The sequence below is a fragment of the Trichosurus vulpecula genome, chromosome 2 (assembly GCF_011100635.1).
Source record: "Trichosurus vulpecula isolate mTriVul1 chromosome 2, mTriVul1.pri, whole genome shotgun sequence".
Lineage (NCBI taxonomy): Eukaryota > Metazoa > Chordata > Mammalia > Diprotodontia > Phalangeridae > Trichosurus > Trichosurus vulpecula.
In genome coordinates, this window is record NC_050574.1 from 67546354 (window position 1) to 67573049 (window position 26696).

The 26696-nt window shown below is 49.1% G+C and overlaps 1 protein-coding gene across 1 annotated transcript; it reads left to right on the forward strand.

Moving 5' to 3' along the window:
- Positions 1–775: 775 nt before the first annotated feature.
- On the forward strand, positions 776–25133 carry SLC2A1 (solute carrier family 2 member 1). Its single transcript, XM_036747355.1, has 10 exons — positions 776–1124; positions 13210–13305; positions 20252–20412; positions 20738–20978; positions 21370–21532; positions 21620–21807; positions 22129–22233; positions 22586–22687; positions 23477–23680; positions 23998–25133. The coding sequence occupies exons 1-10, from the start codon at positions 1107–1109 to the stop codon at positions 24193–24195; spliced, it is 1476 nt and encodes a 491-aa protein (XP_036603250.1). The 5' UTR covers positions 776–1106; the 3' UTR covers positions 24196–25133.
- The last annotated feature ends 1563 nt before the right edge of the window (positions 25134–26696 follow it).

The window sequence follows — 26696 nt, forward strand, 5'->3', positions numbered from 1 at the left end:
ATTTGAATGGAAAAGTAACATAATAACAAAGCTGTAGAAAAAAGCAAGATATTGTTTTAAGAGCAAGCCACTTCTCACTGAATCTCAGTTTCCTCAGTTGTCAAATGGAGAGATTAGATGATCATAGAATAATAGATCCAGCGCTGGAAGGGACATCAGAGGCCTGCTAATCCCCTCATTTTACAACTAAGGAAACTGAGGCCCAAGATTTAGTGACTTACCCAAGTGACTACACGGGTAGTAAGCATCAGAATTGGGGTTTGAATCCAGGTCCTCGGGCCATCTCTGTTTCCCCGAAGTCCTTTGGTGCCCCTACATCCCCCATGTTTCCTTGCTGTGCTAGAGCCATACTCGAATTAGTTACAACCCAGGGGGCAAATAGCCGTGCCCTTTCTTGTTTCTGCTATCATCCCAGTCCCTTCTTTCGTAGGAATGGCTTGGAAATGGTCCCTGGGTGTCTTAGGTAGCTCTATTCCGCGGGGTTATGGAAGAAGCAGGACCTCTCTTGGACGCTAGGAATGGATGGACTCCGAGACCCAGAGACCAGGGTGTTTCCTCTTCCTACGCAGACAGTGGCAGCATCCGAGGGTCCAGCAAATCCGGCCAGAGCCCCCCCCACCCAAGCCCTCCCTCGAGAAGGAGGAGCCTAGAGCTGGGCCTCTCAGTTAAGAGGCCAACACACCCCCAACACACCCCCTGGCTGCCACAGCCAATCAGAGAAAGCGAGTCCCGGCCACACATTGCCTCTATAAACCACAGGCTCCGCATTCCCGGCAAGAGCGAGAGCGGGACGGCTCCGGTGGGGTGGACTCAGCGGCCAGGCCCCGGGAGCCAATACCAGAGAGAGGAAAAGGGGAGAGGAAAGGAAGGGAGAAAAGATAGTTGGGGGAAAGGAGAGGAGAAAAGAAAAAGGCAGAGAGGAAAGGGAAGAAAAGAAGGGAGAGGAAAAAAGTCTAAAAGAGTAGGGAGAAAAGCAGAGCGCAGGGGAGCGCAGCGCGCCCCGGCTTCCCGCCCTAGAACCCTGGGGATCCGAGTCCGAGTCGGAGCGCAGAGAGCGGTGGCAGCCTAGGCAGTGGCGGCGGCGTCGAGAGCGCACGGCGAGAAACATGGACTCCGGAGGCAAGGTAAGACCCACTGTTAGGTCTAGTCCCCTCTGAGAGACCGCGGGCCGTGCTGCCTCCGGCCCCCAGTCCTGGGCCAGGCGAGCGGCGTGCTCTGCTAGTGATGCGGAGGGGAGGGGCTGAGGCACCCGGCCGCTTCCGGCCCCGCGGGCTCAGCGCCTGGAGTGCCCGGTAGATCCCCTCCTCCCCGGGGCCGCCAAGGGCCCCGGAAGGCTCGGGAGGTGGAGAAGAAGGAGCATGGGGTGGGGGGGAGTGGGGGCCGCGCAGCAGGTGGCTGTGCCCCAGCCGAGCTGAGCCGGGAGATTCGGGGCATCGCCGAGGGGAGCATGGCGCGGCGCCCCCAGTCCGGCCCAGCCGCGTGGTGTGTGCGTAGAAGGCCCTCTTGGGCTCCTGGCGCCTAACGTGAGCCGGTGCAGAGACATGAACGTCCAGGGAGCGTCCGGGGAAGTGAGAACCTAGGGCTGTGGTTGGGGGCCGGAGGCTAGAAAGGTGCGGAGCGCGCGCCTTTCTTCGCTCCCCGAGGTGTGGTGCCTCCTCCCCTGTCCCCGCCTCTCCAGGCTGGCTCGGCGCCAGCCGCTGGCGGAAATTTGGGGGAATCTGCGCCCCCAGCCCAGCCCGGCGGCTGCACTCCCTCCACTCCCAGGAAGCCCCCAGTTTGACCGCCAGGCCTCTGCGGGCACCATGGAGAGCCGACGCCGTCATTCTGGGGTGGAGTTCTGTCTCTGCCATTTCCTGGCTGTGTGACTGTGGGCAAGTCTCTTCCCCTCTCTCTGGTCATCCGTTTTCTTATGTACGAAATAAGGGAGCTAGAGTAGGTCCCGTAGGTCCCTTTTCCCCTCTGCTTGCTGTGTGATCTGCGCAGGGCGCAAGCGCGCCAAGTGGGGGCCGGCCGGGTGGGCGAGAGTTGACACTAAACCTTGGAATGGAGGATCTTGTCTCGGAGTCAGCCCCGGGCAGAGGAGAGACCTGGGGCTGGGTGGGGGCCCTGGTGATGTCAGCTGGGCAAACAAGCCTCTCGAAAAGGCATATCTGGCGAGTGGAGATTTATCAACTGATTTATAGAAACCGAATTAGTTGTGAAAAGGGGCCGGCGCGTATGTGGGAGTGTGAACTAGCAGGGGAACAGTTCCAATCCCTCTCATTGCCACCCCCCAGTTTAGGGAGGTGGCGGGAAGTTTGGAGACCCTCTTGGTCAGCAGGGAACAAAGAGTCCTATGGGAATTCCTAAGCGCGAGGCACTCCCCCATCTCTGACCTCGGTGGTCCAAGATTCCAGCCCAGCCAGACAGCAACTCCTTCCTTGCTGGGCCTCGGGGGGCTAGAGCTCCTGTCTTCCTCTCACCTCTCCGCAGGAGCCGAAGGGGAAAGGATGCTCTAGGACCCCGGTCCTGGTCTGCAAGGGGAAGGACTCTTAGCTAAGGTGGCTATGTCGGGGAGGAGTGAGAGGGGGCGGGCGGGCGAGCAGGAGTCGCACGTTCCGCACGCACTAAGCCTTCTCTCTCAGGGGTTGGCCTCTCCCTGGCAGAGCCCTCCCCCAACTCTCCCACCCTTCTTTCCCTCCCGAGCTCTGTAGCTGCCGGAAATCGGGGTGAGGGGCTAGAGGGGAGGGGCTTCCTAGAGCTTGCTCCGGATTGGCCACACAGGCCGAGCCCCCTCTCCCATCTCCCCCTACTGCCCTGAAGCTGAGTGAAGAGAAGGGGGTGGGGAGCCTTTGCAGATCCACACATTTACAAGACCGGGTGGTCTCTTAAGAGAAGGAATCATAGTCCAGGGGAGGCCGGGACACATCCCAACTCCCTGCCCCTATCCTTCTTCTCTTGCTTCTTGTCTGATGGACTGGAAAGATACAAAAAGGAGAAAGTTGAAGGCTGAGTGAATTCTAGCTTCCTGGCAGGAGGGGAAGGGGGATGGGAGAGGAGTAAAGAGCCAATCTCTTATCTCTCTTATCCCCTCGTCGGTCCTGGAGGGATCTGAACCCCACACCAAACACAGCTCAGGTGGGTGGGCACCCGGAGGGGCATCAGGGAGGCCAAAGTGTCCCATCCGGTTTACCAAGACCAGGACTCTGTCAGACTGAACCCCACCCATCTTAGGGAGACACTCCTGGCAAAAAGACTGGCTTAGTTTTTTCTAGAGATACCTAGACAAACCTACCCTTCCAAATACTTTCATTATTCTGATGGTTCACACCTTCACCTCCAGACTATCTTCGCCTCTCAGGTTGGGGAGGGGCAGGAGCACTGAGGACCTTTTCAATCAGGAACAAATTACACTCTCCGGCATATTACTAGTTGGGGGGAAAGGGTTTCCACAATGGTTTGTGGAGGGAACATTGGACTTGGAGACATAATACCCCAAGTTCTGCCACTTACTGGCAATATAACCTTAGGGTCAGTTTCTGAAGCTTCCTCCTCTGTAAAATGAAGGAGATGGGAACAGAAGCTACTAAGGTACCTTCTTAGCTCAAACGTTTTGTGATCTATTTTTTTTTTCACATAGTGAGGGAATTAGTGGCTCAGCGGAAGGAGCGAGGCTAGGATTAGCACCGAGTTTTTCTGACTTCTGATTCAGCTCTCTGTCCCTTCTCATGCGGCCTTTCACGCCTCTCTGTACCATGCTTGGCGTGTGTGTCTTTCTGCACACATCCGAGGACTGAATAAGGTTATGGTGCCTTCCCTCTTCCTCAATCCATAGGCTCTTCAATTTAGAGCTAGAAGGAAAATCCAAGTTCCAAGGCCCTCCTTTTATAGATGAGTAAACTGAGGCTCAGAGAGAGGGGAGGTATAACTTGCCCAAAGTCACACAGGAATTTAGAGCCAGGATTGGAATCAGGACCTTTAATTCCAAAACCAGCCCTCTCTTCACTATACCATCCTGCTTTATTATATTATCTCTTTCAAATACAAGACGCAAGAGAAATGAGGGTTTCAATAAGGTTAAACTGTTTACATTCCTACATGGGAAGATGATACTTGTAACCCCTAAGAACTTTATCTTTATTAGGGCTGTTGGGAGTATACATAGAGAAGGTACGGTTGTTAGTTGACTATGATGGGATGATTAAAAAAAATGAAACTGAGGAGTGAAAATGAGGGGTGCACTGGGAGAAGGGGGAAGGGAGAGGTAGGATAGGGTAAATTATCTCACGTAAAATAGGCACAAAACTATTACAGTGGGGAGAGAGATGGCGGTAGCAATGCTTGAACCTTACTCTCATTGGAATTGGCTCAAAGAGGGAATGACATACACACATAGTTGGGTATAGAAAATTATCTTACCCTACGGGGAAATAGGAAGGGAAGGGGATAAAGTGAGTGGCTGATTGAGGAGAGGATCGATTAAGGGAAGCAGTGGTCAGAAGCCAAAGAGACTTTTGAGAAGGGATAGGGTAAAAAGAGAGAAGATGAAACAGAAAAAAAAATAAGGCAGAGGAAAATACACAGTAATCATAAGTCTGATTGTGAATGGGATGAACTCACCCATAAAACAGACTGGATAGCAGAATGGATTAAAACCCAGAATCTCAACAATGTTTACAAGAAACATATTTGAAACAAAAAAAACACAGTAAAAATGAAGGGCTGGAGCAGAATCTATTTAAGCTTCAGATGAAGTTAAAGAAAGGGAGGGCTAACAGTCATGATCTCAAACAAAGCAAAAAACAATCTAATTTTAAAAGATAAGCAGGAAAGCTGCACTTTGTTAAAAGGGAACATAGGCAATGAAGTAATATTAATACTATGTACCAAATGGCATAGCATCCAAATTCTTAAAGGAAAAATTAAATGAGTTACAGGTGGAAATAGACAGTAAAACTATTACTAGTTCAGGATCTCAACTTTTCCTCCTCTCAGGACTAGATAAATCTAACCACAAAGTAAAAAAGATATTAAGGAGATGAACAGAATTTTAGAAAAGTTAGATATGATAGACCGCTGGAGAAAATTGAACAGGAATAGAAAATATACCTTCTTTTCAGTTGTACAGGGCACCTACACAAAAATTGACCATGCATTAGGGCATAAAAACTTCACAAATGCAGAAAAGCCAAAATATTAAAGGCATCTTTTTCAGACCACAATGCAATAAATATTACATTCAATAAGGGCCCCTGAAAGCATAGATTAAATATTAATTGGAAACTAAATCTAACCCCCCAAAATAAGTGGGTCAAAGAACAAATGGTAGAAACAATCAATACTTTCATTAGAAAATGACAGTGAGATAACATACCAAAATTTATGGGAGGCAGCAGTACCTAGGGAAAATTTTATATCTCTAAATATATCATTGAAATAGAGAAAAAGCAGATTAATTAATTGGGCAGGCAATTTTTAAAAATAGAAAAAGAACAAATTAAAAATCCCTAATTAAACACCAAAATGGACATCTTAGAAAATCAAAGGAGAGATTAATAAAATTGAAAGAAAAAAAAACCAACGAACTAATAAGTAAAATTGAGGAACTGATTTAATGGGGGGGTCAGCAGGGCACTGAATAGATAAACTCAGTTAATTTGATCTAAAAAAAAAATAAACTTGAGGCCTTGTCTAGGAAGTTGCATCAGATCCCATCCTGATATGGCTGCTTTACCCAGAATAAGTGATTGAACTAAGGGCTGCAACCAGGCCTTCTGGCTAGTGGGCCCCTTCGAATTAAATTTAGGGAAATGGTGATTGAGGTGATTTGGTAGTTACTTAAGAAATTAGGATTCTAAGGGAGGGTGTCTCCCATCTAGGGTTCAGACTACTTATCCAGACTTCTACCAGAGATGCCCAAGAGGGAATTTGGCTCTTTCTATGCGTCCAGAAAGGCCAAGGCCTTCAGTACAGGAGCTTAGCAGGGAGAATCTGTTCAGGGGAGAGACTTTGTCATAATTGTTAGTCTTAACTTGAACTGTTAGTACCAGAGAAGCTGGTGCTAACCCTGAGACAAGAACTCCCTTGTTCCTTCCCGGTATTTGCCTTGTAGAATGTCCCATACTTTTTGTGCTTTTTCAGGGACTAGGAATCAAATTAATCTCAGCTATTAGTGGAATCAGGAGACTAGGGTTCCTACCTCTGCCCTTATTCACTGTGTGACTTTTTCTATATCAGTTTCCCACTCTGAACATGTTTCTCCACCTATAAAGTAAGGTTTGCCCTTTCTCCCTCAAACGAGAATATATACATGTAATCTGTAATAGAAAGGGAAAGGACTTTTGAGAATTTTCCTGTTTAAGCCCTTCATTTTAGAGAAAGGGAAACTGAGACCCAGAGAAGAAATCAGTCAAACATTTATTGGGAAATACAAGGAAACTGCAAGATCTTGAATACGTAGAGGTCTCGAATTCTGGGAATTTGCCTAGCTTGTTTGACCTGGTAAATCCTTTAATGTTCTCTGCTGGGGAAATTCTCTCCTGCCCAATTTCCCTGAAAGCCAGTCATATCCTTGCAGATGGCCTCCTGGGCTTCCTTTCCTTTGTTCACTCATATACCTGTCAAGTGAGAGAGAAAGTTATATCTTAGTACTAGGCTACCATTTTGACAGTCCCAGAGGCTAATTCTGTCCTACAGTTTCGAGGGAGACACTCAATAAATACATAGAACCTTAAGGTCATAAAATGTCAGAGCTGGGTCCTGCTTACCCCTTAAAAAACATACGGTGCCATTGCTGGAAGATACCTTAGAACATAATGTCAAAGCTGAGAGGGACCAGAGAACATCCAGGGTTAGGATTGGGAGGGACCTGAGAACACGCAGTGCTCACACTGGGAGAGATCTTAGAATGTAGAATGTTGCAGGTCAAGGCACAGACTCATACAAGGTCCGAGCTGGAAGGAACCTCAAGCCATAGTTTCCTCTGATCTTAACAAATACCAAATAAAATAAGCACTTGGAATATACACAGTACAAAAGGAAGATTGTAAAACTATGAATTTCTATCACATACAGCTTGCTTTTCCTTTTAAGTATATAATAAATTCAGCAGAGACACAGGGTGTCAGCAGAGAGAGCTCTTAGAATATAGAACATCGGGACCTTAGAAGATCTGGAGTTGAGAGAGACCTCACAACATAGACTGGTAGAATCCAGAAGGGACTATAAAGACCATCTAGCCCACCTACCTCATTTTACTGATGGGAAAACTGAAGCCCTGAGAAAAGGAAGTGACTTGATGAAGGTCAATCAGCAAATGCTTCTTAGGCACCTCTATACCCCTTTTCTTTCCCTTGGTGCATCTTAACCCCATCTTCTACACCAAGAGGACAGTCTACCAGTACCCCGCCCCACCCCCCCACACACATACACATTCTGCTCACTGCCAAACATCACCCCCTCACAATCAGCTATAAAAGAAGGATGTGGGGATCTCTAGATTTAGAACTGAAAGAAGTGGACCCTTAAGCAAAGTTTCCCATTTCAGGCTGAATGTAAAAAATGTGGCCTTATGCCCACCCGTCCTGGGCCTGCCTGGGACTGGGTCCTGCTTACCCCAAGCCTGGGCCAGTTCCAGATCCTTATTAATCAGATTGTAACTGCAGCTGATTCCAGCCTTTCCCAAGACACCTGGTCACGAGGCTTGAGCCCAGAGCTTCCTTTGAGCACCAAGAGGCCCTTTCTTGGGTGCTGGGGGAGAATACAAGGTTAGGGAGCTAGTGAAATGAACAGAGAACACTGGGCTGGAAATGAAACCTATCCTGGCATGGTTTCATTGAACCCATCTTCTGAGGGTGTAGATGCTACCAGGGGAAGGAACAGGAGAGCCTGGCCTTGGAGTCAAGGTAGCTGGTCTGTTAACAAGCAGAATGTCAGGTCTTCCCTGACCTCCCGACTTGGGGCTGAGCATCTGGACGTGTCCCTGCCTCAGTAAAAGCCCCTACCTCCTTACCTCCTGTCTCATTTAATAATATTTATCTTTGCGGGAGTGTTTTACCGAGGCTGTCTTCTTTGATCCTCGCAGCAGCCCTATGATGTAGGTGGCCGTTATTACAGACAAGGAAACTGAGGAGGACAGATTTTTTTTTTTTAATTTTAGTGACTTAGGTCACACAGCTACTAAGTACCTGGGGCTAGATTTGAACTCAAGATCTTCCTGACTCCAGGCCCTTCACTCATCTCCTATCTCCTTCATGAGAGACCATAGTCATGGAGCTAGGGTGTAGAGAAAGAATTCCACAAGATTTCTATTTACACAAATTCATTTATACAAGGTGATTCCAAAGGAGAGCCCTTTGCTAGCCCTGAAGATAGGGTCCACCAAATTTCTGTATCTCAGAGCTTCCAGGTTCCTAAATCCCCAATCTGTGCATATGTTGGCAGAGGGAAATACCTGGAAACATTTGATTCTTTGGTCTGTCTGCCTGTCTCTGGGCCTATGTGGAACCTGGAACAGGATGGAGACCTGCCTGGAGCAGAAGTAGAATACTCAGTCAGAGCTGACCCTGAAGCCTAACTCCAGAACCCAGGAGGAAGTAATTTGATTTCAGAATAATGAGAACCTAACACCTAGAGGTCACCTAAAGGTCATTCAGGTGTAGGATGTCTGCCCTACAGGGCCAACTCATGACTCAGGCTTTTTGATAAAGTTACAGACTGCTGCCCAAGACTGTTTGGGATTAGGAGTCAGGAGGCCTGGGTTCTAATCCGATATCTACAACATGCTTGACCCTGGGCAAGTCTCATTTCTCCCTTTAAGCCTCAGTTTCCTCATCTGTAAAATGGGCATCTGTGTTGGACTAAGTGGACATCCCACTCTGAAATTATGTGATTTTAAAAAAAAAAAACATTTGCAAATCCAGAAGGAAAAGAAGTAGAGAGTAAGACAGGCTTTTGGGGCCTCCCACTTTTCTGTCCCTTATCTTTGTAAATTGCTTCTGCTCTGAGCCTATGAGGTCTCTCAAGGGCCTGTTAGATAAAGCATCATTTACTCAGGTGGAAGGGACATCTGGTGCCATTGAGGCAGATGCTGTCTGCATCATCCCACCTGACAAGTGGTCCATCTGGCCCTCACTTGGCAAGCTTCCCAAGGCCGCTAGCTCATCTGTCTGGGGATGGCTGTTATCATTGCTAGGAAGTCTTCCCTGACAGCATCATTACTCCTGGTTCTGCTGGGAGCCCTCAGGGGCAGAACAAGTCCAGTCTCTCTTCCTCAAGACAGCCCTTCACATACACTATCTCATCAGTTTTTACTAGCCATGGTGCCCTCCTCCTCCTCTCCCACTGTGCTTAGTTGAGGGCAAGGGAGCAGAAACAGGAGAGCCAGCCTTACTCAGGGAAAGTTCTTGTTGAGACCAGACTCACACACACTTATTAAAAAGAACAATCTAAGACCTATCCCTGCCTTAGCACTTTTCAGGACAAGGGCCAGAGGAAGATTGCTGACAGACTTCAGCCCTGGACAGCCCAGAATCAAGAAAAAGCAGCCTGATCCCAAGGTGCAGAACTAGGAAAAGTTGGGATGAAGAGGTAGAGTTGAGTATGTTTGGGTAGGGTTTTCTTCTAAGGAAAACCTTTCTAATGATTCCAGGCTCCCAACAATGGAGCAGGCTGCTTGTGCATCCTTGGAGGTGTTCAGGCGAAGGCCAGGTAACCACGCCACTGGGTTCCCATCAAAAGGCAGCCTCCTTTCCCTAGGAGTTGGACTTTGAAAAATTCCTTCCACTTTTTGGGATTCTATGCTTCTGCAGTTAGGCAAGAAGAAGAGGGAATTTGAGCTGGGCCGTGAACCTGGTGTTCTGATCTGTCCCATCTCAGGGGATCGTTCTGTGGAATTAAGGCCGGAATGGGCAGGGCAGGCTGGGGATTGTAAATGACTCATGTTTTGGCAGCGCCTGAAAGGTTTACAATGTGAGGTTTTATCATTATTTTCCAGTTAAAAGAAACTGAGGCTCCAAAATAGAAAATGGTTAACCCAAGGTCACACAGAACAGAAATTGGGAACTACACCTTTCAGTGGCCACGACCAGGCCAAAGATGCCAGCTACTTACCTCCTTCCTACTTTTTCCACCCCCAAAGAGCTGCACCCCAGGGAGGACTTAGAAACACAACCCCCTCTGCTTTTCAAATATTTCTAGGGATGGACAGTCCAGTTTAGTTGTCCCACCCAGCCTCCTATCTCCTCCTTCTCTCCGCCCCCTCCCCTCTGAATGCTGGTTGCTAAGGTTATCAGCCGAAGCTGATAAATCCAGCCCAGTTGCTTCTAGCTGATAACCTTTCCTGCTAGGTTATCTACATTCCTCCTTGACAAGCAGCAAGGCAATTTTTTTTTCTTGGGCAAGTCAGTTTTTTTCTTGGGCATCACTTTCCTCATCTGTGAAATGGACATTCATACCACTTGCCACTGCTTGCCTTATAAAGGTTGTATCAAATATGGTGTCCGGGAAAACGCCGGTACAGTAATGGGATCTGTGGTTATTGTCCTCATTACTTCTGCTTTTCAGTCAGGCTCGGGTCTGTGCTATTTCAAAACCCAGCAGGGGTAGGGTACATGTGGCCCTCTAGGTCCTCAAGTGAGGCCCTTTGACTGAATCCAAACTTCACAGAACAAATCCCTTTAAGAAAAGGATTTGTTCTATAAAATTTGGATTCTGTCAAAAGGCCACACTCAAGGACCTAGAAGGCCACATGAGCCCTCAAGGCCACAAGTTTCCATTGGAGCCTGTCTTCCCTAATGTGTCAACCAGTATTTATCCGAATGGCTTTTCTGTAGCCTGGGCCCTGCCCTCTGGGAGTGGAGAATTTAATTTGGGAGATAAGACCCACACCACATAAAACAATTATGGGCAGATTGTGTGATACTGCTACTCTGAGCTGTTGAGAGGATCTGAGGCCTTTACGGCAGGTTTCCTGGAGGACTTGGAGCTGAGCTAGAATGGCCCTAGGAGCGGGAAGGGACATCAGGTCATCAAGTCTGGCCCCATGGGTTTTATAGGTTAGGAAACTGCCCCCACAGGAGGTGATGTCACCAGGGCCCAAGGACACACAGAGAGTAAGGAATATAAACCCAGGGCCCCAAACCAAAATCCATCCCTGACCCTCAAGTTAGGCAAGACTCTTTAGGGTCTTCTAGGTGGGGGAGGTGGGAAATAGTGTGATCAAATGCTTGTAGGGAGGGAAGCTGCTGGCTGGGGCCCAAACCACAGCTTGAATTCAGGAGCTTGATAGAACGGAGACTTTCCAGGGTGGCACAGAGATTTGGAGTTCAGGGTATGTGATTTCAGAGTCTTGTCTCCCCCTCGATGGGCCTTGGTTTTTTCATCTGCAACATCCAGCTGAAAAGCCTAAATATGATTTCTCTTGGTCTAAAATTTTTTTTGGCATTGTAGTACAGTAGAAAAGGTATTGGCGATGACTTTGTGACCTTGGACAGATCACTGTTTCCTCCTCTGTAAAATGGGGATCTCTCTCACCTCCCCCATCCACCCACCCCCTTTGGGCATAGGGGGTAGTTGGTTTAGGTATTATCCCTCTTTTACAAATGAGGAAACCCAAGCCTCAGAAAAATAAAGCGATTGTTATTAGTTTCAAGGTGACAAAAGACAGTAAGTGTGGAGCCTGGATTTGAACTGGGTCCAGCACCTTTTCCACTATTGTTTGTTTCTCTGCCTCACAATAAAAACCTGCTCGGCTCCATTGCCCTCCCTCCACCCCTAGCAGAGGAGAAGGAGAATGTCTTACTTAGGCTTTTGAATTTAAAGGGAAATTAAGAACCCAATCCCTTCATTTTGCAAAAGGCCATGAAGAGTATGCTTGGTAAACCTGACCTCCCGAGTGCAGCCTTGAGGACCAGGAGAATGAGGGGAGCAGTGGGGTGGGCCCTGCTGGGCTAGGGCCTGGGGCTGACACCACCAGGCCCACCCTGCCTTGCCCTTTACAGGTTCTGTACCAATGGTTTAATGAAAATTGATCTTTCCTCATACTTTGCCTGCTTTGTTTCCGCAGCCCGGAAACTGCTCTGCATTTCTCCAGAAAGATGAAGCTGTGTGTCCAAGGTCAGGGCTTCCCTAGACCTCCCTGTCCTCTCTGCTTTCTTCATTCCTCTCCCCCATACCCTCATACCCTCACTCCCCCTTTGGCGTTCCCACTGAGAACCTCAGGTTATACTTGATCAGGGAGCTAAGATCATGAGAGTTTTGTCCAAAGGACTGTTTCCAGGCTTGAAAACCAGCAACTTCCTTACTATGCCAATGCTAAGGAAATAAAATTTAAGCATTCTTATGATTATTGAGGGGAGAGAGAGAGAGGGACCCCAAACGGATCAGGGGAGTGCGTCAGGAAAGACTTCTAGTAGGTGAGTCCTAGAACTGAGCCTCGAAGGAAGAGAAAGGGCTTTTAAGAGGCCAAGGTTAGGGGGAAAAGAGACCCTTCCATGTTGGACCAGCGTGTGCAAAGGCTGGAGGTCTGGAGAATGAGGAGTTGGCCAATTTGGCTGGAACAGCTAGTAAATAGAGGGGAATAATGTGAAATAAAAAAGTTAAGGCTTTTGCCTTGGCTGGGAGGCCTCTCTTGGGAAACAGGCCCTGACTGGGCCTGGCATTGTCAGGCAATGGCCTCACCAGCTTACTGCTTCTCCTGTACAAATTAGGGGTTTGGGGGGAGAGGTGCCCTCATCTGTCGCTGCCTTTCCACTCCTATCTCAAATCTTCACTTTATCACACCCAGTCATTCTTATCAAATGAGACAGCTTAGCACAGTCCCTTGCACACAGTGGACACTTAATTAATATATGTTCCATGGAAATATGTTTTATGTGACTTCAATTTTATGATGTTTAGCATCTCTTGCCTTGATAGTTGGGAATAAAAGAAAGGGGACAGTTAGGGACTGAAAATAAAAAAATAAAAAGAAAATCAATAAATGCCCATTGCTTTCTCTTTACACACACACACACACACACACACACACACACACACACACACAAACCCCAGCGCCCCTTGGTTTTCTCCATCTTGTACCTCAGAGTTTACCCTGCATCTGCATCCCTGACTGAGAATATAAAATGTTAAGTGACCATCACTGTCTGCTCTAATCTCAGCCTTTCCCCTTGGGCTCTGAGTATAACCCAGAATGTCATTAACTGACTTCTCTGTCTGCTTGTCTCCCAACAGCGGGTTACCGCCTCCCTCATGCTGGCCGTGGGTGGTGCCGTCCTGGGCTCCCTACAATTTGGCTACAACACTGGAGTCATCAACGCCCCACAGAAGGTAAGTACTACCCCCATACACACACATACACACACCATCCCCTCCTTATTGCCATCATACACTCACTACCAACAACACACTGTCCTTGGAAACCCCCGGGGTGACTAACTCTGAAGTTTCTAATCTCCCTCACCCAACACAGTGGGATCCTGAGAGCTCTGGGCCAGACTGAGTGGCCCGAGAGCCTCCCCAGAGCTGCAGAAGGGAAATGGGCAGTGTCCAGGGCCAATCCATGTTGTTTGGAATGTGGGTGCCTACCAGGCCACACCCTCTGGGAGGGAGGCAGGTCACAAGCAGTCTAGGATGCTGAGTCATCCTCCATTAGCATCAGAGATCTTTAACAGAAGTGACAGAAGTTCACTCTAGTTCACAAAACATTTACTGGGCACCTCACACTGTTTGGCATCCAAACCAGCATTTAGGGAAAACATGGAGCCTACAGGCTAGGAGAGGGGTGAGACACACAGTCAGGCAACTGTGATGGACAACACTAGATGATGTGAGGTGCAAGGAGGAGCCTTTGGGAGGAAGTCATTACTGACAAAGGACCAGGGAAGGTTCATAGGGACCTCGGGTCATCTAATCCAACCCCCTCATGGCAGATGAGGAACCAAGGCCCACACTGGTTCAGGGACTTTCCTAGAGGAGATAGCACTTGAGTTCAGCTTTAAAAGGCAGATGGGAATTCACCGGGGTTGTAGGACATTTCAGATATAAGGAACAATGGAGATAAAGACCCAGCTTGGAAGCATGGGCATGGGGTTAGGTCCAGGAGACCTCAAGAGGTTCAGTTTTCCAAGAATAAAAACTGCTGGGGGAAAGAGAGTGAGATAAGGTTAGAAAGGAGAATGGTAGCAGATCATGGAGGCCTTGAATGCCAGGAAGGGAAGCTCGGATTTTACTGTCTAAGGCAATAGGGATCCCCTGAGAGCTTTTGAGCAGAGAACTGACATAACTAGCTTCAGGGATTTGGAACATTAGTCTGGTAGACAGAGCACGAACAAAGAATGGGTTTGTCCAGGGCAGAGAGAAGAGGCGTTAGGAGGAATTGTCTTAGACCAGGCTGGAGTGACTAGGACTATGCCAGTGGCCATGGTGTTAGAGCATATTTCTAGCCTATCTGGGGGTTAGGAATAGTTTTCCCTTTCTCTGTCTGGGAAATACCAGGACTTTCTAGGATCCTGACTAGTCAGAAGGATCCATGGGGACCCTCTGTCATGTAAGGTTCGGTACCCCAAGACAAGTTATAGGAATAATAACTTGGGTTTCTGTAACGCTTTCAGGTTTACAAACCATATTCCTTGAAATAACCAGAGAAGGTAGGTAGCACAAGTATTTTTGTCTCTTTTGTAGAAAAGGAAACCGAGTGACTTGGCCACAGTGTTGAGCTAATAAACGTTGGATTGTGGCCTCAGCCTTAGGTTTCTGCTACCCCACCCTTTGCACTAGATCCATTACTTGTGAGGAACACTCCACTCACACATATGAGGACATTTTCCTAATTATGTATTAGGGATGCCCGGCCTCTCTCACCTACAGCCTGGCTGAGGACCAGGAAATAAGCTCAAGAATTCTGAAATAGACATCAGAAAGTCCATTGATTCATTCATCCAGCATTTGCTGAGAGCTTTCCAGAGCTGCCTGTGTCTCCCAGCTCTGTCCCAGATCAGCCGGAGCCACAGGACTCAGCTTTCTTTGCAGATGTGGGTGTTACCTCAAAGGCAGACTTTAGAACAGCATTAACTGGCATGCATACACAGCAGCCCTGGGAGGTAGGGAGGTAGGTACTGCATAAATCATTACCTCCCATTTCACAGATGAGGAAATGAGGGCTAGAGAGTGGCCCATAATCACATAACAAGTTAAGAATAAGAGATGGGACTTGAACTCAGAACTGGGTCTTCCTGACTCCAGGGGCAGCTAGTTGGATAGAGTGCCAAACCTAGAGTCAGGAAGATTCATCTTTATGAGTTCAAATGTGTCCTCAGATACTTACTAGCCGTGTGATACTGGGCAAGTCACTCAACCCTGTTTGCCTCAGTTTCTGAATCTATAAAATGAGCTGGTAAAGGAAATGGCAAATCATCCCAGTATCTTTGACAAGAAAACCCCGAATGGGGTTACAGAAAGTCAGACACAACTGAAAAATGACCAAATGACTTCCTAACTCCAGGTCCAGCAGTCCCTAGCTGAGGGGAGTGGGGTGAGGCGGGGAATCACAGCTGTCATTAGGCCTAGCTGCTGACAAAGCCAGCATCCCTAATACAATTGGATATAGAGTCAGGGGATCTGGGTTCTAATCTTGCTTTAGACATTTCCTAGCAATTTGGCCCTAGGTGAGTCAGCCTCCCAGGATTTCTTCATCTGTAAAATGAGGGGTCTAAGATTCTAAAGTTCCCTCTAGCTCCACAACTGCGATCCTCAGAACTCAAGCACAGGCAGGTTTGTCCCCAGCCCAAGGCTCTTACCCTATCTGAGCTGTCCTTGTACAGGGACTAGTTTAATCTGCCCTGATTCCCCCAAGGAGACAAAAGAAAGACCAATGGGGGAGGGGAGGGCCAGACCCCTTGGGAAACAGCTCATTCCTGCTGACCCTCCCCTTTGAAATCTTAAAGAGCTCTGAGCTCCCATCCAGAAAGCTTTGACCATTTCCCAGAGCTCTGTACCTAGCAAAGGCACCAGTACAGGAGACGAGACTCATGGACCACATCCAGGTGGGAGATGTCTTGTAGGGGGTAGAAGAGGGCCCAGCGAAGGAGGTTGAAGTGAAAGGCATCAGAGGGAGGAGGAGAAGGTAGTCAACAGCGTCACATTTGACAAAGGTCAAAAGAACAAGGACTGAGAAAAAGGCCTGTTGGGTTTGGCACATAGGAAGCTGTTGGTGACCTCGGAGAACAGTCAGTGAATTGGCGGGGACAGAAGCCTGATTATAGAGGATTTAGATGAGATGAACTCTGAGCTCCTCCCAGATTTTATGACCGACTAGTGAGGAAAGAGACGTTCCCTTGTCCCTCTTACCTCCCATCCCCCAAGGCACTGTGTTGTCATAGAATGAACACTGGAGTGATGGGACACCTGGGTGAGTCCCTGTTGTTCCACGGACTTGCTGTGTGACCTTGGCAAGTCCTTTTTCTCTTTCCCTTGGTTTCCTTCTCCATCTAATGAAGAAATCAGATGAGATGGACTCTAAGATCCCTTTGAGGGTCTTTGGGATGGCAGAACAGTCCCAGCTGGGGCCTGAAATCCTCTACTGAGCATTCAGGCTCAGCCCTCAAAGGACTTCTTTTGAGATCCCCCTTTGGAGGGCCCCCTTCATACACCTTCCTCCTGGTCCCCGTCCCTCCCCTGTTGGGGCCCTCAGTCTGACCCCAAAGCTAAGAAATCTTCCCAAGTACAGGTTTGAAAATCTGCCAGTTTCTCTGGAGGCCCCCTGGGCAAGGAGCCCAGGACCTGTCTGTCTCCCTTTCCCACTCCACTCAGCCCCCCAGATCAGATCAAGAGAAAGGGCAAATGCCCTGAAGTGGAAATGGCCTTAGTCTCTCAGTCCAGTCTGGTATCCACTGTGTTACTGACTTGGGTGCCTTTCTTACAGGAACACCTGCTGAGGGTTAGGAGTTAGAGTAGAGATGACAGCTGTCTTCAAGTATTTGAAGGGCCTTCATGGAGGGAGGTATTTGTCTTGCTTCTCCTTTGTTCCCCCAGAGCTCAGCAAAGGAGAAAAGTGGCGAGGTTACAAATTCCTAACAATTACAGCCATACCATGTAGAATGAACCGCCTCTAGGGGTAGTGAGTTTTCAGGCAAAACTTGGATGATTTGTCAGATAATGCAAGGGGGGAGGGTCAGTGATTCTTGTTCAGATTTCATGTAGGCTGCACCAAATGGTACCTAGGGGCCCTTTCAGTTCCAGACTCTGTGATTCTGATATAGAGACTCTAGTTATCTGTGAGACTGGAATAACTCCAAACAGTGTCACTTAGCTAGTAGCTTCACCTATCCAAAGTGAAGCCAAGAACCTGGAAGGATTTAGTTCTGGTACACTTGAATAAGCATTAACTCTAGAGTTCAGGGAGCTGGGTTCACTTCCTCCCTAGGACACTTACTACTACCTTCAGAGATCTTGGGCAAATCCCTTAATCTCCATGGGGCTTATTTTACTCACCTGTATAATGAAGGGGCTTGAAGGAGATGGCCTCTGAGACCCTTTCAACTCTAGATCTAGGATTCTAAGTCTGAGTAGCTCCCTCAAATTGCTATCCCTTAAAAACTCGTAGGATAGTGCCTCTAATCTCAATTACTCTTAGTAAGACATGGCTTGGCCAGACTTGTTTGTCTGATGTTCAAGGCCACAGTGGATTAGGAAAAAACAGATTTAGAATCTCTGAATCTAAGCCAGCAAGATGGTGTTAGTATTAGAGAAAGAGGAAGAAAAACATGATGAGAGCAAGGTGTAACAGCTCAGATCATGTTTGTGGTACATACTGGGTGATATGGGAGGCTCGACCCTAGGTAGGAATGAATGAGCACTTATATACAGTCAGGTTGCCCTATACAGATTTCCACTCTACTAGTCCCCAGCTCAGACCTTTGGACCCAAAGGGATGGAAATGCATCAGTGTTTTCCTCCTTCATGGATTCCTTGTCTCTGTCCTGCATACAAGGGACCCCCTGGGAACACCCAAGACATCTCCAAAGTAGACCTGCCTCTCTCTCTCACCTTTCCCTTCCCACCCTATGCCAGCCCTCCTTACAAACTTCACAGATATTGTAGAAGTGTTCAGAAGTGTATACTCCAAATATAGGTCAGACCCAGTTGCCCTTACGTTTCTGTAAGTGGCTTTTGAGGAAGCGTATCAGTCATTCTCAGTATTTAGAACCTGAAGAAATGACTAGCTATGGAAACAGGCACTGTGGAAGGCGATGCTTCCTTGCTTCTATGTGTGCAAGAGGAGCCCATCTTTGGCCCCTGAATTCTCTGAGCATCCTTCCCACCCCCACTCCAGAGTGGCCGGGCTTAACAAGTCCAATAAAGCCAAGGAAGTTGAATTATGAGTTCCTTTGGGGAAAAATGCCCCCAGGACCTTCCTACTAGAATATTAGACATGTCAGACCTTGAAAGGATTTAGAGATCACTGAGTCTGCCTCCTCTTTGGACAGACAGGGAAACAAGGTAGAATGAGAGGTCACTTGGTACACTGGTGGCAGTCTTCAGTGCCCCCTCCCCAAAGGCACCCTCTTGTCCTCATTCAGTCCCAAGACCAGCAAAGAGAAGTGGGTGGTGTGTGTACAGGAGAGGAGAGGAATTGGTGAGCCACTTCCCAATGGCAGCTCTGGGAAGGAGCAGAAACCAGGCTATGGTTTCCAGTTCTAACCAGACCTAGGTAGTGTCATAGGGAAGAGGGCTGGGCCAGGCCTGGAGCCAAGATATCTGACTTCAAGCTTCTTTGTGTCTTAGTGACCTTAACTTAGAGCCTCCCTCAGTCAGTCAACAAGTATCAGCACCTACTGTATGCCCAGCACAGTCCCTGCCCTGAAGGAGCTTATAGTCTTATCTTGCATTCTCTCCTTGTGCCTCAGCTTTCCCACCTATGTCCTAGTGGGTACAACTCAGCCTGGGCCTCTGAGCCCTCCTCAAATCCACCTCCCCAACTCTTACTCCAAAGGCTAGGGTGGGGAGGTGTGTGTCTGTGTGTGTGTGTGTGTGTGTGTGTGTGTGTGGTAGGACAAGGGGGGATTTTCCATTTGTAGCCCCAGAAGCAAAGAGAAAAAGATGTCCACTCTTAAAGGCTGTGCCTGGGCTCCCCCTCTGCCTTCCCTGGGCAGCCAGATGCGGCTGACCCCAAGGCCCCTCTCTGATCCCCATGGATATCTTTGTGTACCTACAGGAGGGGTTTTCCAGTCACTATCTCTTAAGTGTATAAGTCCTTTGTGTACAGTTGTCTGTAATAGCTTCCAGGATTCGGGCAGAACCAGGCACCGCCTCCTGCATACCACACTCTGTGCTCCTACCAAACTCAGTTCCTAGTCTCGCCTCTTCTCACCTGGCTTGGTGGGGTGCCTGGGCCAGGGAGGGGCGTTACCATCCTTGGAGGCTCAGCCCTGGGCTCAGGTGTTTGCATTTCCTGGAATCCTTCTTCCTTGTTCTACACCTATTCCCTTGTTCCCCTCCCCCACCCCATGCAACCTCCATTCTCCATCCCCCAGCTCCAAGCCACCCTTCTCTTGCCTCTCTTTTCCTGTTCTTTGGGGGAAGCTGTATTGGTAGGTGAAGGGGCGGGGGGAGTGTGAGCTGGCAGAGTAGGGAGAGGAAGATTTGAAACACACACACACACACACACACACACCCCTACACCTTTTCCTCCCACCCCCTGCTTCAGGCCTTGGGGGGTGCTGTCAGGATGGAAGAACCTGTCTTTCTACATTACCTCTCAGCTGGGCTGGCAAAGCTGCTGTCATTGCCAAAGCCCAGGTGGTGGGTGGGGCTATGAGCTCTGTCTGCTAAGTTAAGGGCCCAACCCATAAGACCTACACCATGAGACAATTCATGGGGATTTCAGAAGAAAGACTCCCAGGGACCAAGCTCTCACTCCCAGGCCACTTGTGGTCTGTGTCCCATCATAAAACAGACACTTTCATTCCCACCACAGTCACAAAAGAAGGGCCACTTCTCATAGGTCCTCCGCCCCCAGACTTTCTCTGCTGTCTGAAATTCCACCATTAGTCACTTAGCAGCAGCAACCTGAATCTCAGACTCTGCTGGGCATCAGGAAAACCTCACTGATTGAAATATTCTGAGATATGATGGTGGGATGTCACTGCTAGAAGAGATCAATACTCTTACTTTATAGAAGATGAAAGAGACTTGGGTCTGGAAAGGGGAGTAGCTTACCTATTATAGTTCCTAGCCAAGGCTTCCCCTTCAAAGGACTGGGACGTTTTCTTCACAGGTGATAGAGGAGTTTTACAATAGTACCTGGGTGAATCGATACAATGAACCCATACCATCCACCACGCTGACCACATTGTGGTCCCTCTCCGTGGCCATCTTCTCCGTTGGTGGGATGATCGGCTCCTTCTCCGTGGGTCTCTTTGTCAATCGTTTTGGCCGGTAAGAAAATAATATCCACTTAAGATACCCTAGTTCTATCCCCTAGCCCAGTCTGCCTGTTCCTTTTTTTTTTAACCTTTTATTGATGCTACCCAATGACTTCTCCCACTCCACAGAATCTTCCCTTGTAACAAAGTAATAGAGGAAAACACTAAATTGGCCATAACTGAGAATCTATGCCTCATTCCCCACCCATATTCCACCACCTCTGTGAGAACCACTCCCTCTGATGGCCTCTGTCCCAGACTTTGTCCCTTCATGCCCCTCCCCGCCCCCTCACCCCCCTACTTTCATAACCTCAGACCCCTGATCTCTTGTCTCCCAGACGGAACTCCATGCTAATGATGAACAGTCTGGCCTTTATTGCTGCTGTGCTGATGGGCTTCTCCAAAATGGCCAAGTCCTTTGAGATGCTGATCTTGGGGCGCTTCATTATCGGCTTGTACTGTGGCCTCACCACAGGTTTTGTGCCCATGTATGTGGGGGAAGTGTCACCCACAGCCCTACGTGGAGCCTTGGGCACCCTTCACCAACTAGGCATTGTCATTGGCATCCTCATTGCCCAGGTGAGTCCTTTGGTGGGATTACCTCTTCCCTATCCAACCCTCTGCCTCCAAGCCTTCCCTAGGAACACAGTCCTATCTCACCTAACCCTTAGAGCCTGGTAGAACCTGAGCAGAGCTCGAGTGTTAGGATGTGTTCCCAGAAGGAAGGATGAAATGATTTGGCCAGAGCAGAGGAAGCCCCATAAAGTTAACAAAGGCCTTTCCTCTCCTCCCAGCTCTTTCCAAGGGCTGTTACTTGGGAATGGAGGACATTGACTTACTGTGTGACCCCAGGGAAGGGACACCTCTTGGATTCATTTCCTCACCTGTAACGTAAAGGGATGGCACTAAATAATCTCTGGGCCCTTGCCAGCTGATCCTATGTCTCAGGTCAGGATTCTTGTTCTCCTAGGTGTTCGGCCTGGACTCCATCATGGGTAATGAAGAACTGTGGCCCCTTCTCTTGGGTTTTGTCTTCATTCCATCCGTGATCCAGTGCGCCTTGCTCCCCTTCTGTCCTGAGAGCCCCCGCTTCCTGCTCATCAACCGCAATGAAGAGAATAAGGCGAAGAGCGGTGAGTAGCCACCTGTTGCCATCTTTCTCCTTTGCCTGCCTGCCCTGGCCATGCTTGTGTACTCATAGCTCTATGCCCTCACCCTAGTCCTGAAGAAACTTCGGGGAACCACTGATGTGAGTAGCGACCTTCAGGAGATGAAGGAGGAAAGCCGGCAGATGATGCGTGAGAAGAAGGTAACCATCCTCGAGTTGTTCCGCTCGCCCATGTACCGGCAGCCGGTCCTCATCGCCGTGGTGCTTCAGCTGTCCCAGCAGCTGTCCGGGATCAATGCTGTAAGTGGTCACCCACCCTGAACCCAATAGCCTCACAGACCTCTTTCCCAGGCTTCTTTGCAGGGCCTCAAATGGTACCATGAACCCAACACCGAAACAGTGCACATGGCTTTGCTGAACCCCAAACTGATCGAACCTGGCCAGAAAGGATTCAAGTGAAGAACAAGCCTGACTCCTTCCCTGGCAGGCTGGGCTTCCCTTTGATCTTTGCTCTTCACACCTTTTGTGTGAGAGCCTCACACCCTCTTGTGTAGAGGCAGAAGATTGGAGTGGAATGACCTGATTCCCCCTCACCCCCTCCATGGCTGCTCTGTTTTTCAGGTCTTCTATTACTCTACCAGCATCTTCGAGAAGTCTGGAGTGGAACAGCCAGTCTATGCCACCATTGGTTCCGGGGTGGTCAATACTGCATTCACTGTTGTGTCGGTAAGTTTTCAGGCCAGCCCATTCTTGGAACCTTTCTGTCCCAGGCTCAGCCCCATGGGACCCGGGGGCTTTGCTTGTTCCAAGGAGAAGGGATCCTACTCCCCCATCCCCCCAGCACCAGCCCACAAGCCCAGTTTTCTCCCCCATCCCCAACACTGGATGAAGGTGTGACAGCAACAGAAAGCTGTGTCTCCCTGCACTATCTAGGGATGCTGGACTTGGGATTAGTGGCCCTATTAGACTGAGGGTGGGGGTGAGGGTTCAGTACTGTGGCTGATATTGAAACAGAAGTAAGACAGGATGAAAGGAGATGTGGGACAACGTGATTCTGATGTCTCTGCTCTGCCTGTAGCTGTTTGTGGTGGAGCGGGCTGGACGCCGGACTTTGCACCTCATTGGCCTAGCAGGCATGGCAGGCTGTGCTGTGCTCATGACGATCGCCTTGACCCTGCTGGTGAGTCAGGCTTTGCCTACCCCTGAGGACGGATGGGGATCAAAGCCACCAATAGGCAAATCCAGATTCCCGAGTCCCAGGTCAGGGCCATGTTATAAGAGATTTAGATTAGGGAGGGACCTCATTTTGCAGAGGCCTAGAGAAATTTATTTGCCCAAGGTTCCATGGCTATCAAGTGGCAGTTCTCTGGATCAGAACCAAGCTCTTACCCAAGTCCTGTGATGGCACAGATCTGGACACAGAGCCAGATTCAGCACAGCTGGTTGGATTCCCCACTCCACAGACAGCAAGAATCCTTCCCAATAACAGCCTCAGGAAGGTCCTTCCCCATCTCTAAGGGATGGAGAGCCAGAAAGCCTGAGCCCTCTGCTATGGGGCCTGGAGAAATGTGCTCACCGGGACCATGATCTCAACTAGTCCTTGGGGTAGGGTTTGAAAAGATGCAATTAAGTTTACCAGGCAACTACTCTCCAACCTCCCACATGTCTAGGGACCATAGAGAAGGGGGAGTTATATAGAAGGTATTCCTCAACGACTTAACCAAACATCGGGCTTATACTGCCGTAGGGACCAGGTGTCCTGTCTATAGCCAGACTGGGAAGTCTAGGGACATGATTGGTGGGAATGGTAAGATGAAAGGAGTATAGGAATGAGAACTTCCTAACCGTGCTTGGGACTTTGGGGAGGTCAGTTTCTGCAGAGTCTCCCTGCCCCAAGGGATCCTTCTGTGTGGCCATTTGGAGGCAAGGTTCACTAGAGCAGACCTTTTCCCCCTTTTCTCCTGAACAGGACCAGCTCCCCTGGATGTCCTACATAAGCATCGTAGCTATCTTTGGCTTCGTGGCTTTCTTTGAGGTCGGCCCTGGTCCCATCCCATGGTTCATCGTGGCTGAGCTCTTCAGCCAGGGCCCTCGCCCAGCTGCCTTTGCTGTGGCTGGCCTGTCTAATTGGTCCTCCAACTTTATTGTGGGAATGTGCTTCCAGTATGTAGAGGTGAGTCCTTTTATGCCCTCCTGCCATCACCCCATGCCCTCTCATACACAGACATCACAGACTTTTGTTCTTAGATCTCTTTGAATCTGTGCCTGCATTCAGTCTTCCTGTAACCTAGAACTCTGGCAGCTAAGGCCAAGAGAAGGGCCTTGGCTTGCTCAAGGTAATCCACTGAGTCAGAGCAAGCATCTCTCTCTAACCACCTGGGCAGTAGTAGTCATGGCCACCCTTCTCCCCATGATGCTGTCCTCTGAGCTTATGGCCATCCCTCCTTCTCCAAGGCCAGGCCTCTCACAGATGCCCTTTGTGCTTTTCAGCAACTGTGTGGCCCCTACGTCTTCATCATCTTCACAGTGCTGCTCGTCCTCTTCTTCATCTTTACCTACTTCAAAGTCCCTGAGACAAGGGGCCGGACCTTTGATGAAATTGCCTCTGGCTTCCGGCAAGGCGGAGCCAACCAGAGCGACAAGACGCCGGATGAGTTCCACAGTCTGGGAGCTGACTCCCAAGTGTGAAGAGGGGGAGGGTGGTTGATCATCTCTTGACCGAGGGCTTGCCTGCTGGACCTCCTGAGCCCCAGGACCCTTCTCTCTCCTCCCCATCCCTCTCTGGCCCTGCCCAGCCTCACCATCCTGGACAAGAACAGATTACTGGGGTTCCTTTTCCTCTGCCCCCCCTCCCCAGCCTGGATCTCCAGGCAGAAAGATCCAGCCAAGAGGCACTGACCAAGGACAAGCTGGGACTGGAGCTCTCTCCTTCAAGACTCTGCACAGGAGGAAAAAAGTCAGAGCTGAATCTTTAGCAAACTTTTTTTTAAAAAAACTTTAATTTTTTAAACATTAAATCAGCCTGAGTCCCCCCACCCTAGCCGGGCCACTAAGGGACATGTAAACCAGAGTGTCTATGGCAGAGGGGGTGGAGGAGACATTCTCAGACCTATTCCTTTCTCATCCACTACACTAATCTATAGGGCTGGATCTACAACCAAGGACAGACACACTAACCCAGCATGAGTTCCCCCTTTCCCTGCTACAGCCTTCCAACCATGCTCTCCTCCCCACTCCCCACCCCCAGAAGAATCTCTGTCCAGGGGCTGGCTGGACATACTCTGGGGAGCAGGGAAGGTTGGGAGGAGGGACACAGGCTCCGAAGCTGCCACCTTGCCACCAGCAGCCCCAAGCCAGGAGCTGGTTGCCAAACAGAACCTTGGAGGGAGGGGTAACATACAGAACTAGCTGCCTGAGGGTGCTGACAGTGTCAAGAGACGTGGATATGTCTGGCCCGTGGTGTATAGATCAGAAGATATTTATATATATTATATATATATTTGGTTGTTGTTAATAGCAGTAAGTTATAGCATATCTGATGGACAGGACAACGTGTAAATAACCCTGCACATCCATTCCCCAATATCTAAAGCTGAAAGGTGCACTTATAAAGCCTGATTTCTACATTGGCTGTCTGTCCGTCCATCAGTCCGGCGACATGCATGAAACTTTGTTTTCCACGAGTGAAGTTGTCCTTTACCCTACCACTTGGGTCCCTTGCTTCGGTTAACTCTGGCTGTAGAAAATCGGGTCTCAAATATATGGCATCAACCTATGTGCCAGGACTGGCATCTGGAGTACAGAAGACCTGGGTTCAAATCCCCACACTTCAGCTTGCTACTTGTATGATGCCGGCAGATTCCTTCCCTTCTCGGCTTCAGTGTTTCATTATAAGATCAGGTTGAATCAAACTGCCCCAAGGTCCCTTCCTGCTAGATCCTGTGGTCCTTCAAACTCAATCTATTATCCTGTGAGATCTTCACCTACCTAAAAGGGGGAGAGCAGGGCCAGGTACAGAATGTGGAGAGAGCTGGAAAGGACCTCAGAAGCCATGTTAATCCAAAGGCTCCATGGTGCCTATTCAACCAGCTGTGGGTTTGGGAGCCAAGAGGAAGTTGGGGGAAGGAGGTTGTTTTTAAGTCTCTATAGGCTGATCAAGTATACAGGAAAGAGTACTGGTCAGAAAGGGACCTGGGCTCCTTTCAGCTTGAGAAGCATGTGATCCTCTGAACCTCCCCATTCCTTAGAGATCATTTAGTTCAAATCTGTCATTCACAGATGAGATGTAAAGGCCTGGGAAGAGGAAAGGATGTGCCCAAGATCACAGAAGTAACAACATGGCAGACAGGTCTTCTGTCTCCAAGTCCAGCCCCTTTCCCACTAGCTCACTTTTTAACTTGGCTGTCCCTGGTCCCCTCCACTCTCCACTGGGATCTGGTTGAGACATGCCCTTGAGCATGTGGGCAGTCTCAGCCATGCCGTCTTCAATCCAACCTAAACAGTCCAGGCCTAATGTGCTTATTTAGGCCTCATCCCCAGGACACAGGGTAAATGCGTAGAGGCAGGCAGGCAGTAGAGTATGTCAAGGAACCTCAGGGAAATGAGGTGATGGGTGTGAGATGGAAATGGTAATACTGTTACCTGGGCATGTGTATCACCCTGCAGGTTGGAAATAGATCGCCTATGCCCATAGGGGCCCTAACTCCTGTTTTTATGATGTGCAAAAGTGCTCCTGAAACCCTGGGAGTCCAGAAGTGCATTTTACATAGGAGGAATCTGACGACCTGAGAAGGCAGAAGTGACTCCAGTCCAGTCCAGACCAGAGAGGGGTGCCCCAGCCCCACTGCATGAAGCCAGCGGGGTCCTCCCCAAACCCTTCATTTTGCAAATTGGGAAACAGGCACGTGTACATTATTTGCCCCGGGATCAATTGGGTGATGGAATCAGAGGTGACTTCCCAGTTGCCGAGCATTCCACGACCTGCATCCTCATAGGGATTAGGGATTAAGAGTGAAAAGGTCTTTTTGCACCCATTTTCTGCGTAAAGCTGGGGCCCAAAATTGATGGAAATGACCTGGTTCTCCCAGGGATCCTCCTACAATCATCGCCATATTTAGGGCTCCCTTTCTTATTGAGGTCCTGTAGATGTCCCCATATGCAAATTGTGGAGGGAGGGGCAGCATGAAGGC